Source organism: Stegodyphus dumicola, chromosome 1 (assembly GCF_044657685.1).
Source record: "Stegodyphus dumicola isolate Sdum_Otavi_A_Nest chromosome 1, ASM4465768v1".
NCBI classification, from domain to species: domain Eukaryota; kingdom Metazoa; phylum Arthropoda; class Arachnida; order Araneae; family Eresidae; genus Stegodyphus; species Stegodyphus dumicola.
In genome coordinates this window covers 12,004,147-12,022,427 of record NC_140768.1, presented here as the reverse complement: position 1 = coordinate 12,022,427, position 18,281 = coordinate 12,004,147, and the positions used below count along the sequence as shown (strand labels likewise).

Sequence of the window (18,281 nt, the reverse complement as noted above, 5' to 3'; positions counted from 1 at the left end):
TTCAGTTTATTTAGTTGATAGAGAAAATCGTGGAAATAGAGATTAGTCTACCAAGCAAAACATATGAGAATTTCTGTTTAAGATCTAACTGCAAAATTTTTTAACTATCTTGAACTGCCACAGATGAGCTTTTTCAATAAAATCAGTGATCCATTTAATCAGTCCATCAAAATGACATTTTTGTCTGTAATAAATAAACTTAATTGCTATTATACTGTAACTTATTCTTTCTTGATGGTGGGAAAATTTAATTCCGTCATGTGGTTATGACTTAGGAGTGCTGAGCATCACTGTATGCCCTAGCTAAACCTCATCGGCAAAAACGTCTAAGTTTTGCAGTTCAGTCTAGCAAGCAAAAATAACACCTTTGAAATCTGCTTTTTATTGAAATATTTAGATTCTTGCTTATTTTATTTTTATAATATAAACAGGAGATCCTAATATTTGCAATTAAACTAAAAATTAAAATTCAGTTTTAGTAATAATATCAGTAAAAATAATTATATATTTAAATTATTTCTCTTACAATAATGAAGTAAAGAATTTAAAAATTTAAAATATCAGTGCATATTATAGAATCATATTGCTGATTTGCAGCATATTATCACATTGCATACAAAATTTTAAGCATCTGCAATGTGTGAAACATTTCTAAATTCTGAATTCATGTTGTAAGCATCATGTTTTAGTATTTGTAGAATAAAATCATAAATAATTTTGATAAAGTAAACCTAACACTCAAGAGATTTTATTCAATTAGATTTCGTAACATTTATATAAATTTATGTGGATTTAAAATTTGAAATTAAAAATTTCCAGTTCAGCATATCAATTAAAATATAGTAGCACCATTTAGTTTAATCACATTTGTTCATTAATATTTTGATAACATTAGCTCAGTGTTTTTTTACCTTTCCTCCCCCCCCCCCACATATCCCTTTCACCATTATTAAATGATCATCCCCTTTCGTTTCCAAAGCTTAAAATACCCTTATTTAAATATAGATTATTGTTGTAATGTGTTTTATAAATTAAACAAAAAGGTGGGGGTATAGAAAATCTTGATGAATACTAAAACTTGAATAAAAGTAGTTTTTATATTCATAAACTAAAACTAATACTTAACCGATAAATAAAAGGCTAACTGTATCCCCCTGAAGCTATGACATTTTTCTATGGGGGGGGATGTTTCCTGATTAAAATCCTTTACATTAACAACAATATTCAATTAAAAGAGGAAATAATGCCCTTCAAAATAGTAATGGAATTTAATTTGTTTATAGATTTAACTAGAAACATATAAATAAATACTTGTAGATATAGCCAGAAACATATAAATAAGTACTCAAAAGGCAAAAGTTTTTTATAAACTGTTCAGAATGTCTGTAATGCAAAAGTTCATTTATAAACTGTTCATAAGATTTCTCGAAATTATTTGACTGATGCTGAACCCTTGATCTCTATACTTTAAGAGCATCCCTCATCAAAAGAGAAAATGCTGATGTAAAATTAAAAATTAGGCAAAAAGAAGCCGACCTTATGATATGATTTCATGGATTTTATATAACACTTTGTTCAGTAAGTCCCGAGACTAACCAACAGATGGCGTAGTAATATCAACTTGACTTCGTTGTTCGAAAGAACTAACCTTCAAATGACACATGTCTGATTTTCATGGCGTTCGGACCTGAAACAGCGAAGCTACTATGGTGAAAGTGACACTACTTGTGTATTTGTGGACAAAATGGAGAAAAACAAATTTCGAGTGTTCATTAAATATTGTTATTTAATGGGCAAAAATACCGTTTAAGCTCAGCAATGGCTTGAAAAATGTTATCCAGACTCTGCTCCATCGAAAACAATCATTTGTCGTTGGTATGCTGATTTCAAGTGTAGTCACACAGATACAAATGATGCAGCACGCTCGGGTAGGTCAAATGTAGCAGTCACTCAAAAAATGTGAAGCTAGTGTTGAAAATCTTGATGAATGACTGCAAAGTGAAAGTTCATGAGATTGCTACATGATTGTAAACATATCAACAGAAAATGCATATACGATTTTATATGAAAAGTTAGGCATGAAAAAAGTGTTTTCCAAATGGGTGCCGCGTGTGCTCGCAGTGGAATAAAAGCAACAAGGAGTTGACTATTCACAGAGCTGTTTGTCACTGTTTACTCGCAAAAAAACAGGATTTCTTGCATGGGTATGTGACAGTGGACGAAACATGGATTCATTATTTCACTCCGGAGTTTCACCAGTGCAGCTGGTGAAAGCCATCTGAAGCGTCCAAGAATGCAATAGTGAGCTGGCAAAGTCATGCATCAGTGTTTTGGGATGTGCAAGATATAATTTACATCGATTACCTTGAAAAGGATAAGTCTATCAATAGCACCTATTACAGTGAATTATTGGTGCGTCTGAAGGACGAAAGCGGAAAAAAAAAAAAAAAAAAAACTGCAAATGAAGAAGAAAAAATCATCTTCCATCAAGACAAGGCCCCGTGCCACAAGTCAATGCAAACACTGGTTACATTGAACAAGTTAGGCTTCACTCTGCTTCCCCACCCACCATACTCCCCAGATCTAGCCCCCAGCAACTATTGGCTGTTTGGTGATCTGAAAAAGATGCTCCAGGGAAAAGATTTGGCTCGTATGAGGAAGTCATCGCTGCCACTGCAGCTTATTTTGCGGACAAGGACAAATCGTTTTACATGGTATCGAAAAATTAGAAAAGCCTTGGGATGATTGCATAGGTCTTGATGTTCATGAATAAAGATGAATTTTGTGAAATGGATTTGTTTTCTTAGTTCCTGGATTTATTGAACAATGCGTTATGTGTATGTAATGAAAGCAAATTTTAGAAATATTGGAAGTAGGAACCCTGAGGTGTAGAAATGCAGAAACACTGATTGGTGTAGATACTCCATTGAAGAGGAAGAAGTTGAGCCGGGTTAAGTCCCACTTTTATTTAAATTCACATTTATGGCCACAGTTTACTTGACACTCTAACTGTGCCTATTTTCTAGAACATTTACATTTTTTAATACCGCTGCAATAGGAAGAGAGTGAGGGAAATAACATCCAAGCAGCACAGAACTTAAAGCTAAAAGTGTGCATTTATCGAATATGGAAGATCGCAAAGAGGAAGGTTTTTGGTTTACTGAGGTTTCAGTTCTCAAGAGTTCAGGTTCCAAAATAACTACGTCATCAGCATTACGCAAGCTTTGTGGCATAGATTAATCTAGAAATGATGCAATCCAGAAATGTTATTATTATTTTATAAATAAAGAGGAAATACCCAGATTAAAAATGAGGAATTAAGAGGCTATTATTAAATTAAATATTAAAGGTGATGTAAGTATTTTTTATTTTACATGTATGTATTTCAAAAGCAAAGAAAAGTACAGGGAAAATTCTGCAGATTTTTTTTTTATTTGTTACTGAGGAAGGTGGACCTATCATCTTCTGTGCCAGTGACACTTCATTCCCATATCACATCTGATATGGTGGGCACATAAAAGGAAAATGAAGCATATTGTATATGATAAGCTAGGAGCAAAGAGGTTAATCATACTTAATTTTAATTATTTCCCAATTAATACTATAGGCATTAGTAAATCACATTGTTTGTTAATAATATTTAATTTATGTACATGATAAGGATTTTATTCAGAATGCAAGAAAATAGCATTAATTATCTTTTAAATGTTCCAGATTTTCACATGTTATATTAACATAGTTTTGTGTTTATTTTTTATAATTATTGCTAATAATGGCATTATACAAAATTTTAAAATGTGAAAATAAACATTTTTAGTAACTGGATCTGAAAACACTGTAAAGTTTTTTAATCACCCCAATACAAATATGTATGATAATGAATGGATAGTTTATATGTTTCTTTTATTAGTCATATGCTTACTGACTAGATAAGAGATAAGAAGTAAGCTCATCTATTGTACCATGAGCAGGTAAAATTCATAATTTCTTTGTTGTTCTGTTAGGAATATGTTTATGGGGGGAAGGAAAATTATCAAAGATTAAGGGAACTAAGTGAAAAATAGTAACTTGTAAAGGGTGTCCCAACAAAAACACCAAATTTAATACGCCCAATAAAATTTATTTTGGAAAATTTTATTTTAAAATTTTTTTTCAGTAAATAGAAAATATTTTTACATACTTATAACTGAAAATTAGTGAAAAATAGCATCTATCTCGGTGACTCTCTATGTAGCACCACTTTCTCTCAATAAAATTCATAATCACTTTTTCACATATCTGCCTATTGACAGGGTTAATGACACATTCAGTTTCTTGTTTAAGTTCTTTTGTTGTCTCTCCTTTAAGTTCTGTTTCGGAAAATTTACAGTAACACTGTCACATGCAGTAGCAATGTTTTAAAAAGACTGTCTGAATCATGAGTGCAGTGATTTAATGTCTGCTGTCAAATCTGTATCCTTAATTTTCGTTGTCAATATGCTCACTGTTGTTTATTAGATTGTTTTGTTGGGATGCCCTATAAGTGTTTTTTTCTGTTTATTCTGTCAAGTTTACAGTAAAGTAAATTTATGCTTGCGTAACAGGTGATTAATAAGAAGGCATATTTAAGAAATGTGTGGGGAAAATATTTTTGTTTTATACATTATAGAAATTTGTAATTTTAAAATATGTTTTTTTTTTTCCTTTTTGTCTATGTTGACAATTATGTTATTGGAGTCATTATTTTTACAATCGTTACTAAAAATTCATTTGGTAAAACTTAACATTACAATTTCAATTTGTCTGTTTCTTTTAAAAAAGAGCTAACATTAGATTTCAATTGTTTCATAAAAAGTATTTGTTTGCTTATTTAATCTATTTATTTAGGCCAAAGAATCTAAGAAACCTGTGAAAACAAAGCCTCCCCCTCCTGTACCTGAAGAAATGTGTTTAGATTCTAAACGTGCAACGAGAAAGATGAATAGTCGATCTAGAAATATGACAAAAATGGTATATTTATGTATACATATAGTATATAAATTGAGCTATATTGAAAGAATGATTGTAATGTTCATAGTTTTTTTCTGTATTCTTTTTTAAATAATTTCAGATTTATTATTATTATTTTTTTTTTTTTTTTAACTCTGGGGTTCACATAAATTATCTATAAATTAGGGTAAATGTTGTTACTTTTCTTGAACATAATAATTTTTTTAAAAAAAGTCTTTGAGTACTTTGTTATTATTTAACTAAGAAGCAACCAACTTAGAAAAGCAAATAGTCAAACTTACCCAAAATATTCAGATTTAATGCTATTCTAAATTTTTCTGGCTAAAATTAATTCGCTATTCATTTTTAAGCATAGAATACAAAATTTCACCCATTATCTGATAATAGGCTGGAGAAGCAACAGAAATAAGTTTAATGATTTTATATTCAATTAGTAATTATTACTTTATTTGCATAATACTGTTTATTTGGAGGTTTTAAAGTTTGTTAAGAAAGCTGCTATTAACAAGTAAAATCCAATTTAGTTGTGAAAATGAAAACAGATATTGAAAATGCCTGTATTTCTTATATGTAATTATGAACAGTATTAATCTGGTAAATTTTCAGAAGGGCATTCATATTTCAGATGGAAACAAAACTATATATCATGTGTTGATAAAGAGAAAAATAGAATATTTAAAAATTTAAAAAAAAGGGAGGAAATGAAGAAGAATTTAACTTAAAAATTTAAAGCTGATGGAAATCAGTTTTGAAACAACAACAAGTAATGCCTACCAGCAGGCGAGTGGTAAAAGCCTCTGAACACTGGTAGTTCGATCGGGCTGCATGGCCGTTTTCGTGGTTTTCCCCATGTGTAACGTGGATATGAGCCAGTTTCCCTTTAAAAAAACCTGCACTGGGCATCCCTCCCTTTTCATGTAGTGCCTAAGGGCGGAGCATGTAATAAGCAAAAAAAAAGTAATCCACTAATGATTTGGTTGGAAATTCTGGAGAACCTGTGAGTTATCCATAATTACTAAATGGAATTGGTATAAGCCATTCAGTTAAAAGCAAAATTTTGAAAAAAAAAAGTGAAACTTAAATAGTGTATAAAAATTCCTTGAATTTATTCTACTTACTATATTTTCTTATTCCTTAGAGTATAGATCACATAATGCATGAAATCTCCATTTTAAGCAGATCAGCTAAAGCAGTTAGACAAACTAAAATAAATATTCTTTTGAATGTTTTGATTTTGGAAATAGATTCTTTCCAAATACCTTCTGTTCCCGGTTTAAAACATTTCTAAGTTATAATATTAGAGTAGGCTGTTTCAAGTTTGTGTCTTTAAGCCTGTAAAGCAGTTTAATTAACTGTAGTTTAAAAATAAGCAAACTATACAGATATATTTACATTTCTATAAGAATGCATTTTAAAGATAGCAAAATCAGGATGGAGCAGAGGATCCATTACTGTAACTGGAAAACTGCATTTACCATATCTGGATTATTCCTGAAAACAAACTGTATATGCAGTTTTGCCATAATCTAAATTTTTTACAAAGTGATTAAAAGATTTATTATTCCAGTAGCAGAATAGTGTACGAATTATAACTGTATTGTTAGATATGATAGTGTACCATGTGATGTTACAATTACATCAATATCAATATCTCGGAGCATAATTTTTAAAGAAATTAAAAACATCGTAATTATTTTTTTGCATTGTAATTTATAATGCGTTTATTCCTCCCATTCTTTAGACATTGATGTATGAAGATGAATCTAAAGACAGTGAATTTTCTAATTCGAGGGACACAGACAAATCAAAGAAAAGGAGAAGAGGTCGAGGTACTAGAAAAGGATTTAGACCCTGGGACGTGTCTTCTGAGTCATCATCTTCAATAGAGGAATTAACAGAAGAGGAGGAGGAGGAAGAACATGAAGAACCTTTGGTTTTTGAAGTAAATGAAGATGAATTTGCTTGTGAAGAAGTTGAAGAAGATGCTGAACCTGTAGTAATTAGGAGAGCCAGAACTGCTAAAAAAAGTATTTTACGTTCTGCATTCTATAAACGGCATAAGTTATTTTATCATTTTCATTCATTCAGTTTTAAAAATTTTTGTTTTTAATGATTTTAACTGCATCATTTTACAAATCTGTTTATTAATAAGTTTATGATAGAGTTCTCAATTTCTTTGATAATTATTATCTTGTTCAAATATTTTCAGCATCTGAAGGAGAAAGTGAAGAGCCTGTTGTGATTGATGACAAACCATGTTCTAAATGTGGAAAATACGATAGACCTGAATGGGTATTTTTTCTGAAATTAATTTATACATTGCATTTGTGATGATGTTTCATATATCATTTTAAATTTTGTGTGTTTAATTATTTTTCTGTGCTCTAGTAAAATAATGTTTTTTTTTTTTTTTTTTTTTTTTTAAGATTCTTCTATGTGACAAATGTGATAATGGTTATCATACATCTTGTTTGATTCCTCCTCTCATGCTAATTCCAGATGGTGATTGGTTTTGCCAACCATGTGAACATGTAAGAATATATGTCAACTCCTTTGCCGCCCTGTATTCCGATCTCTTTTTGTTTCCTTTTTTCTTTATTAATTGTTGTTACTTTACCACAACAGATGTTCCTGTGTGAATGCTTACAAAATGAACTGCAAAAATTGGAAACAGTGTTGAAACAGAAAGAACGAGAAGAACTGAGGTATAATGTCTTATGCTAATATGCAAAATAGGGTTGACTGCATGCATCAGAAATAATACCGAGATAGTTCTATGCATAATTTATTGAAGTTAAAGCAATTTTATTCAGAAATTTATAAATATTGCTTACTAATTTGTAAATTATGGCTTCATGTTTTTTACACTTATTAATACTTTACAGTGGTAAAATGTTTTTAGTTTTACTTATATGTTGTAATATATAAGGCCCCTTTTGCAGTATAGTGTAAGCTAATTTCTTAAAATGAATTAAAATACAATAATTTCTTATATCTACAAAGCTTAAATTCCTGCAGTGTTATGCAAATAGGAAACCACAGATACTGAGTCTGTAAGGCTATGTAAAATATTGGATTCACTATCAAATATTAGCCATTTATATATAGGATTTAATTTTTTGAAATAACTATAATATAGATATATAAAAGAGCTTCATTAAAGAATAAAGTGAATTTAATAATTAGCATTAATTTAGTGAAACTGTTAAATGACAAATCATTAGCAATGTTACAATAAAAGTGTGTTGTAGAATTTAATTAAAATTTTTTTCTTCCAAAGTTTCTGCATAATTCTTTGTAAGGCTAATGTTTTCATTGGAAATGTTGTATAAGACTTTTCACTTCTGACTCGTCCTCTGATGATATTTGTTCATTCAGAAATGCAAATTACTCCAGTTTAACTCCTGACAATTAGAGCAGAAGATTATTTCTTCCATTGTCTTTTATTTACTGCCTTAAAACATTCTGTATTTTATGCAATAGTTACAATTTGAGCTTCTGCAGTTCTGATATTGAAAGTTCTGTTGTAGGTTAATATTTAATATTTTTGGCTATAATTTAAGCCAACAGGTATTTGCCATAGAGAATTTAACAGCATCTAATAATTGATTTCTTGCTATTGACCAACTCACTGTCAATTGTGATTGGATATTTTTTTAATCAACATTGGGAAAGGTTATGATAACTTACTGTCATTCATAGATTTAAGATCTATGAATGACTGCAGGTAAAGCAGGTTATGGATGACTGCAGGAAAGTCTTAAAACCTGCAGTCATTCATAGATTTAAGATCTACTAGGTGGGAGTAGTATTTTAACACCAGAAATATGTTTTCAGCATTCAGTTGATTTGATATTAAGATTAGGATGTGGGCTGCAATGTTGTCAGTCAATAGAAAAACTTTAAACCCCCTCAACCTTTGATAAGCTATGCCATTTGTAACAAAATAATTATTTTATTAGCCAATAAATATCTAACCTGTGGACCAAGCCTTTTTTTTGGGGGGGGAGAGAGAATGTTAAAGTTACTTTTATCTTTTCTTTTCAGAGCTTGTAGGTTCATTGATTTATAAACAAGCAAAATTTTTTATCTGCCCAGTTATCTTCCAAAACAAATTATTTTTTATATTTATTTCAGCTTTTTCTTGGCCATTAATGACACCCCCCCCCCAAAGTTAGTAAGAGATTATTGTATATAGAAGGATTATTTTTTATTAAGTTCCAAAGAGTAATTATGTTTGTGTAAAAAATGGTTTGAAATCTATATGTATACTATGTTTTACCGTATCCTAGCAACAGTTCTTCATTTTGTCCAATTCTGTTCAACTGGTGTATGTGTAATAATGTCTCATGAAATCGGTGCTGCCATCAAATGTTAGATTCACTTTGTTTCTCTAGATTTCTTTGAAGTGAAGGACCAAATACAACTGAAATTTCTTGTTGCATGCTATACATATGAAGAAGAGTGAAAGTGTTGTTTTTGAAATGGTACCAGTTGTTTCAAAAAGTAATTTATATTTGTATTGTGAGTCAGCATCAACAAGTGATTTTCCTCAAATTATATATCAGATTAAGGTTAAATGACCAGGCTTGAGTACTTACTTATTAATGCAACCACCGTGGAACAATTTGCCGATTTTTTACAGATCTAAAGGTAAAAGTCATTTATTGGGTGCAAGTTATTAGTTTTCATTCTTTTTACAAATTAAAATTATTAAATAAAGATTATACAATTCATTAAAAAAATAAAACACATATATTCTTCTTTAAATTTTTTTGTAATTTTTTGGCACTGTTCTTCTCCTGTAGTACACAGCAATATGTGTTCTCTTAAAAAAAAAGTCAGAGAATTTTATGGAGACTCGGCTTCGTACAACCCTTGGCAACAGCGGCTATTAAGGAAATTCATTTCCTTATTGTTTCCTTGAGAAAATTTTCAGTAAAATTCTGTTACTACAGCTTGTTCCATTGCTGGCAAGTTCCAAAGTCACATATTCTTAAACCAAGTTTAAGGCAAAAAATATCATGATTAATTTATAAAAACCTTCAGAACTTTCAATTCGACAAAAAAGAACTTATACAAAAATGGGGACGTTGCTCAACTGAAAGATTGTTATGAGCATGGTTGCCTGAGTTTGGCACATGTTGAAAATTTAGCGACTTCAACTAGGTGGTTGTGTAAATATGTAAGTACCCAAGCTTTTTTGGCAAAGGCCTTCAAAGTAATGTATATAGGACGTGTGTGATATAAATGGTTGGTAAATGATAAGGCAGCATGCATCTAACAACAGAAAATGCAGTGATGAGTCTAAGTTTATACGAAACTAAAGAAAGCACCATTGTTTAATATATACTTTGCTTGCAAAAGTCCTTACCTGTCCTATATTTTCGCAGCCATTATTCATGATTATATACTTCCAATTACAAAATTGTTCCAAATATTCATATTTTTGCATTTTTTAGTTAAAGACAGAAATCAGTTTTGTTAAAATTAGGAAATGTAACTCTTTATATGTTCTCCCAATTCCTATACTTATATTTAGGAAGATTTTATGCTCATTACAAAAAAATAAAGAAAATGTTTTGCTTCCATGTGACAAAATTGGCTGAAATATTTCATTTTGAATTGGAGATTATATTAAAGAGCCATGTGCAAATTATTTTTATTTGTTTGCAATTAAAAATAGAATATCACTTTAGGAAACAATTTCTGATGTTAATAGATATTAAGTTGTGAGCACTTCTACACAGATTATTGTGAAAAGTATTGATCAATATAAATTTTTTCAGAAGAGAGATCTTATTCATAGAATTCATATTCTAGAAAACATAGGCTTCAGTATTGGCACTTAACAAACACGTAACATTATTTGCAGAATTAAAAAATTTAAATATTTCTAATTCTTATATGATTATTAGGTAATGATTTTAAAGTAATAAAACTTCATAGGAACATTAAAAACTTATAAATTATGTATGTGAATATTCTTATGGCATGTGAATTATAACAAAATTATGAATTGAAGAGCATTATACACTAACAAATTACAAAAACTTATCATTAAATGGCATTTACATGGAACAAAAAACCTCACATTAATTAAATTTATTAATTAACTGATCCCTCAAGGCAAGCTGAAAATAACATCTAATGTGTGCAAAATTTTGAAATTAAATATCTAGGCCAGTGTTTGTCATATGAGAGTCAAAATTAATTTTTTTATAATGAGTTTTAAATGTTTCTACATGTAAATACCAAAAAACACTCCAAAAAATTAAGATTCTATATTTTATTTTATTTATTTTTTTCTTCCAAATTTGAAAATGCCAAAACATGAATATTTGTGTCATTTAAAACATTTTTGTACCTGAAAATATATTTCATTGACCAATGATTGCAAAAGTAAAAGCCAGATACAGACTTTTATGGATAGTGTAAAATCCTTGAAAGTTTATGTAACATTTGATACATTCTTAGAACTGCTTGGTTCCTTCACAAAACCCATCTTTTAGAATATTCTTTAAATATTTCATTATATATATATTTTTTAAGGTCTTCATTGCTTAAATTAACCTTTGATGTGATTTGTGAAAAAAGTCTAGGAAAGAGGAAATAATCTGCAGGTGCTAAAACTGGTCAACAAAAGAAAGGATTGAGAATTGTGATACTTTTTTTCTGCTTAATGGAACTATGTGACAGTGCACAGTGTTGCAGAAAAGCCAATTATTTGAGTGAACTTTTCCAGATTTAACTTGCTATTCTGTTTTCAAAAGTTTATCCTTTATACTTTTACATAATATGCAAGACACCATCTGTTTCTAAGGAACAAATTCCTTGTGAATTATCTTTTTATAGCCCCCCAAAAAGCTACTTAATATTTCTGAAACTGAAGTTTCTGTGGCCCAACGGAACCTTCTTCAACCCAAGCAGATGACTGCCATTTTTTTTATTAAGTTTGTAAGCAAAGTACCAAATTTACACACAGTTTATTTAAGAATATCAGGACTAATTAAGAATATCATTATCTTACCAAATTTACACATAGTTTATTTAAGAATAATCATGACTAATGTCAGCCATACAGATTAAATCATGAGAATCAGAAGTTCGATCTTTTTATTCTGCAGTCAATACGTGAGCTACAAAACTGGAACTTTTTTTTTTTTTTTTTTAAGTTATTTCATTACCAGTGTCATTACTGGTGTTAAGCTCATCAGCTGTCATTCGGAGAGACAGGTGATGATTTTCATTAAGGGGTCTTCAGACTTTTCCGGTGTTTTCATTTACTCAGTGTTGTGAAAGGCAACAGCTCTTGGGTTCATTATTAGTATCTTCAGAGCAAAAAATGTTTGTTTCTGTTAATATTTGTTCTCTGTGTACTTATGATATATTTCAAATGTCTCCATTCCTGTCTTCTCAACTTTGCCACAAAACGTTATTGCAATTCTTTGTTCGGCATTGGAATCTATGACAGTAGATGTTTACTTGATCAAAGAAAACAATTAAGTCTCTAAACTAAACTAAAAAAAGTATTCTGTTGGTATCGGATCAGGTTCGTAACATTTTCGTCTATGTCATAAGTAAGCTGCAGCAGATGCTTTGATTGTGTGGTTAAATGTTTTATCAGAAATAATTGTTGAAGTAAATAATGGTACAACTGTTAACATAATTTTTCTTGTAATATTTCGGTTGAATTTGAAGTATTTTTTAAAAGTGTTATTTGAAACATTTCATGGTGGCAAAGTGTTTTATATCCACAGTTCAGTATTTTTTCCCCACTAAATTTTTTATTATTTATTTAGTATTTAAAATTGAATGAAGGAATTTTCGTTTTCTGCTAATGTTTTTCAGCAAGTATTTTAATAATTATAGTATATGAGTAAAAATGTGTGTTAAAAATCATAAATAATTTCTGAAATTTTCTTAGGAAACAGAGGCTTGCTTATGTTGGAATAAGCTTGGATAATGTGTTAAAACCTGTAAGTATATCATTAAATTTTTTATTTTGCTTATTTAAATATATCTATGTGAAGAGAAAATTTTCTTATTTAATTTTTGAGCCATACTTTTATTGTTTTTTATGTTTATTTATAGCATGAAATAAAACATACGATATTCACAAAAGAAGTTTATCATTTTGTATTCATATTGAAAGCCATGATAACAATTTCAATTTGTGAAATAAAGTGGACAAACCATGAAAATTTGTTTAGTAAAACGGTAGATAGTACGAAATATGTGGTGTAATTGAAAGCATATTTGAGAGATCTAGGTTTCGAATCCTAATGAGGACATTGCACATTTTTTACGTCTCCTGCTTAAAAAAAAAAAAAAAAAAAACACCTAATGACTGTGCAATGTTTTGCATCAGATCTTCCTTTAATATTGTGTATGTTCACCTCTGATGGAAACACAGACTTCACATGTTAATTTCATAGAATTTACCTGACTGTTAATTAATTCTTATGGACTGCCATTCCAAAACTTGAAAGTGCATCTTTCAAATTTTGGGGGGATCAGGGAAGACATTTGCACTATTGCAGTTTGATGGCATAGGCATCCTACACATGTTCAGTCAGTTCAAATTTGACGAGTAAGCTGTCCAGTCTATTCGAGTGATAGTTTTTAAGTATTTTGGCATTGGAGATGCTGAGTGTATAAGAGTATTGTTATCTGTTTAAAAAAAATCTGGGCCAACAGCATCCCTAAACAATCTTACATGAAGTGCCAAGATCTCGTCCATTCTGCAATTAATTTTAAAGCTTCCATCAAAGACTTGCAGTTCCATGGGTTGCTTTTTGATTATCTTGCCTCAAACTAGTTTTGGAAAAATAGTTTTCATGGGAGCAGCAACTTTCATCAATAAGAAGAAGCAAGTTGTATGTTATTTATTCTTGCCAGATGAAAGCAGTGTAGAATAATACTAAGTTTATATCTGCACTTTTCAGTAAAAAATATACTGTCTCATCTCATTCAGTGACCACCTTAAGCCCTTTGAAAGATAAATTTAGTAAGACTTAAACCACTGGTCTTCTTGCAGAAAGTTCAACACTGTGAGCCTTCATATGGCTATAGAATGACTGATTGAAGTTTTTGTTTGCAGCATAAAGATCTAAAATGAACTCTCTTGTAATTGTTTCATGATGCCTTTAAGCTGACAATGACTGACTCCCCCCCCCAAAAAAAAGGGTTTTCGGATGCAGTTGTTGCTCTTGATCACTCATGACCAGGCTGTCTTCTAACTGGTTCACTCCTTTAAGTTCTTGATATGACTTTTTGAGGGGTATTCAGGTCCTTGATGACCTTGAATCTACGAGTTAGATACAGCTTTTGCCATTCATTTGAAGATTCTTTTAAGACAACTAATGAATACTAAATCACTCTCAGAAACCACATTAAATTTTAAATATCTTTACACACTCGAATCCCAACATTTGTCCATTGTGCAATATGTTGTCTGTGACCACTTAATTTGCAAATTTTATACCTTAAACTAAGTGCAGAAACTCAATTTAGTTTTCAGTTACGTTAAAATAAATATATTATTAAACTATTAATAAACTTCAGTTACGTTAAAATAAATATATTATTAAAACTTTAATCTGTGAGCATATTTTTCAGATTATCTTTCAGCTTTTATGAGCAGTGTATTTTAAGGAGTGAATGTGTTTGTGAATTGCTCAGTTTGTTAATACAATAAAAACTTGAAACATAAATTAAATACCTTTTGTCATGTTGAATGGTAATATTCTGTAAAATGGCTATATTATCATGTTGGTTCATGTTGTGTCGTTTGAGAAGTCAATCGGATCCACGCGTGGAAATCGCTACCAGTTCCATTGTCTTTTCACTGTACAGCTCTTTCTGGAAAGGAAATTCCCCCAAGCTTAGCAGAGTTGTAAGAATTGACGGACAGGTGAAGATGTGTTCTGGAAAAAGTTTCATTTTGGGGCAGTTTCTACAAGTTCCATATGATCTGGTACCAGCTTCATTAATTTTCATTTCTCTAAAATGGCAGGTTTTCAATGTAGTAATTGTCTTTGTGACTTCTCTGTTTGCATTAATCTCACATATCTGATGGTCTTTCTTAATAGATTTCTCTTTGACTCTATATATCTGGTAATAGCATTAGCATCTTCAAGAGTAACGGGGATTGAGTTGTTGAGATTTCTTCTCTTTTTAGCCAGTTCATCAACTGCCTCGTTTCCATCGATTCCAACACGTGCAGGTATCCATTACATAATGCATGTCTTTTCCATCTGGGTGATTGTTTGTAGGTGTTGGTGTACATTCTGGGTGAGTCTTGAGTGTCCTTGCAATATTACTTCTAGAGCAGCCTTAAAGTCATGGTAAATTACAAGTTCGTTAACTGTATCATTATCATTTAAGTCAATATAAATTCTCAGGGCCTCCTGGATTGCTGTTAATTCACTTGTGAAGTTGGAAGCAATGTTGTGTGCTCCATAGCTTTGGAATGTAGTTGCTCTATTTGGTAGAGTGATGTGAATACCGGCTCCACCCTTTAGATGTCTTGAGGCAATGTCAACCATTTTTCCATGAGAGGTTATTTTATCATGAAGACATATTAAAGACTATAACATTTTGCATAAAAAGCAACACCTTGCTTAGTGATATGAATAAAAATGCATGTTAATGCAATGTAATATGATGGTTGAAAAATTTTAGATAAACTGTGCTAAAGATGTTTCTAATAATAATATAAGATTTCATAAGATGTTTCTAATAATAATATAATATTTCATTTTCTGTCATAAAAATGCTTCAGATATAGTAATTTAACAAGATATACTTATCTGCATTTTACATAAATGAAATAAAAAGCACCACTTTTCTAATTGACTTTTATCATTTGTAAGTAGAATGAAATCTCTCAGAATCACCTCTGAAAATGACCATTGTTTCTGAGAACATAAAGAAATAGGCTCAGTCAGGTTCATTTGGTATTGAATATTATTTTTCGTTGTTGACTACTTTAAAAAATTTAAAGGGATCTAGAATGACAGTTGGTTACCTTAGGCTATCACACCTTAGTTTGTTTTGGAAGAACAACTGTTTGGAACAATTTTTCTGCTTTGTCACTACAGCCAATCACCATAGATCGCTTTGGGGTTAACACAAGAGAAACTGGTTCCGCATTACAAACAAGCTGATAGCTGATTGGTTGAACATGAATAACTTGCTATTTTTTTGGAAATGAGAAAAAGTCGCACGTCTTTCTTTAAATAGTAAACCAGGCAGAAAAATTGTCCAAAACTGTTGTTCATGCGAAACAAACGCTGTGTGATATGGGCCTTAGAGATTTCATTGCACCAACTCTGGTCTCTGATCCAATTATTGTCAGCCATCAAAAGTCTCATTTTCCACCACCCCTCTTTTCCATGTAAGTAGCTTGTTGGTGAAAATTTTGGCTAATCTTTGGAACAGGAATGGTAACAGGTAGTTTGGCGACATTTTGGTAAGGCGATAAAGGTTACTAGCTAGGAATTTAGCAGTGTACATGGATAAAGTCAAGAGTGTGCGCAATGCCATTTTTGTGCAATTCTGGGATGTTTTTTTAAGTGATAATTGGTCGACGTGTACATAGATGATATCGTGTATGTGCAGTTCTTAAAAACGCGGCAAGCAGTGGGCGATTCTGCACTTTTTCCCAATTTCGCACTTAATCTTCGTCATGATTAAGCATTTTTATTCCATTAAAGTTCTAGTATAAGCGTAATTCGGCTAGCAGATTGTTGGAAAGGAGTTGAGTTAAAAAAAAAAAAAAAAAAAAAAAGCCTTTACTTCGTGAAAACAAAATGGCATCCAAAACAAAACTAGCAGGTTGCTGTAGCAGGGTTGGTCGCCAAATTTTTGCCAAAAAATCGCCAAGTTACCACAATCTGAAGATTAACCAAAATTTTCCTCATGCTTATGTGAAACATCTTCCAAATGTTCTAGTAAAAATCCAAAAACTTGTGAAAGAAATGTAGTTTCAGTGAAATATTGCAACTTAAGTACATCCTCCACATGATCTTCGTAATTTTAAGATTTGTTATTTCCTGAAAAAAGTTGCAAATGTTTTGAAATGAATCATATGCTCTTTGTATCATTTAAACTGAATATTTCAGAAAGGTTTTTAATCTGTGGTTAGATAAAAGTTCTTAATGCTTTAGCAATGCAAAAGCTTTTTTTTTTTTTTTTTTTTTTGAATGTTTTATACAGATTTAAAAAATATTTGGTAAAGCCTATTTTGCTATATTATCAGCAATGCCACACCTTTTAAATCAGCTTAGGTATTCCATTGGTGGTATTTTTAGTACATTGTTCGAAGCAATGCTGGAATATTTTCTGAAGTCTATTTCCTTTTTACAGTGTGAACTATAAGAATAGTAAAAATATATTCACACTGTAAAACTTTCTTAATTATTTTGGAGTAGTCAATAAAATATCATCAATTTTCTGAATTATATTTCAGCTTACATTTGGTCACCATTGATGGTCATGATAATAATACTTTCACTCACAGTTACTAAAACTTTTTATTCATGATAGATGCTGAATGCCCATCTATTGATTTACTTCATGATAGATATTGAATGTCATACTATTTGTGTAATTAATTTGAACAATAACTTTGTAATTAATTTATAATAAAACACTTTACTTCTATAACAATATTTCTTCTGCTTGCCATTTTGCTATAAAATATTTATCAAAAATAGTGATATGATATTTGAGGTTATTTTGAAGCTAACTATGTCTAAATTATGTAGAGTATACCTAAGTTACTTCAGGATACAATGTTATTAAATACATGATAAATATATATTTAGTTATGAGAGGTGAAATTAATATTTTTTTAACCCTTTGAAGTTGACTGTATGATATTTTACATAGTAGAAATTATGGGTTCTGTTTAAAGAAAACTGTAAGAAATGCTTAAACATGATATGGGGTTTTTAAGGTAGCAGTTTCAGATTTATAACCTGAGACATTATTGACCACAATGCCTATACAGTGTGATGTAGCCACTGATCACTTAAGTAATGATTTAAATTTATGATCTCTTCCCTGCACTTTGTTACACTGAAACAGTAGTATAATGAAAAAAATGTTATTCTTTCATATGAAAATGTTTTTGACATTTACATATGATATATTTTGGTTTATAACAGGCACCTATAATTTCAAACTACTTTTTTTTATTTTTAAGTACATTTGCCGTATAGTGCGCATCTTTTCACCAAATTTGTCATGTCAGTCTAGAAATAGTGTGGGAGTGGATAATAAAA

General features: G+C 30.5%; 1 protein-coding gene across 1 annotated transcript in view; it reads left to right on the top strand.

Annotated features, from left to right (window-relative positions):
* LOC118187348 (uncharacterized) overlaps positions 1-18,281 on the top strand; it is a 78,229-nt gene that overhangs the window by 41,043 nt on the left and 18,905 nt on the right. The window contains exons 7-12 of the mRNA XM_085812860.1: positions 4,867-4,989; positions 6,731-7,016; positions 7,199-7,281; positions 7,416-7,520; positions 7,615-7,694; positions 12,917-12,968. Of these exons, the coding sequence (XP_085668986.1) occupies positions 4,867-4,989; positions 6,731-7,016; positions 7,199-7,281; positions 7,416-7,520; positions 7,615-7,694; positions 12,917-12,968 (729 nt within the window). The remainder of the gene's footprint in view (positions 1-4,866; positions 4,990-6,730; positions 7,017-7,198; positions 7,282-7,415; positions 7,521-7,614; positions 7,695-12,916; positions 12,969-18,281) is intronic.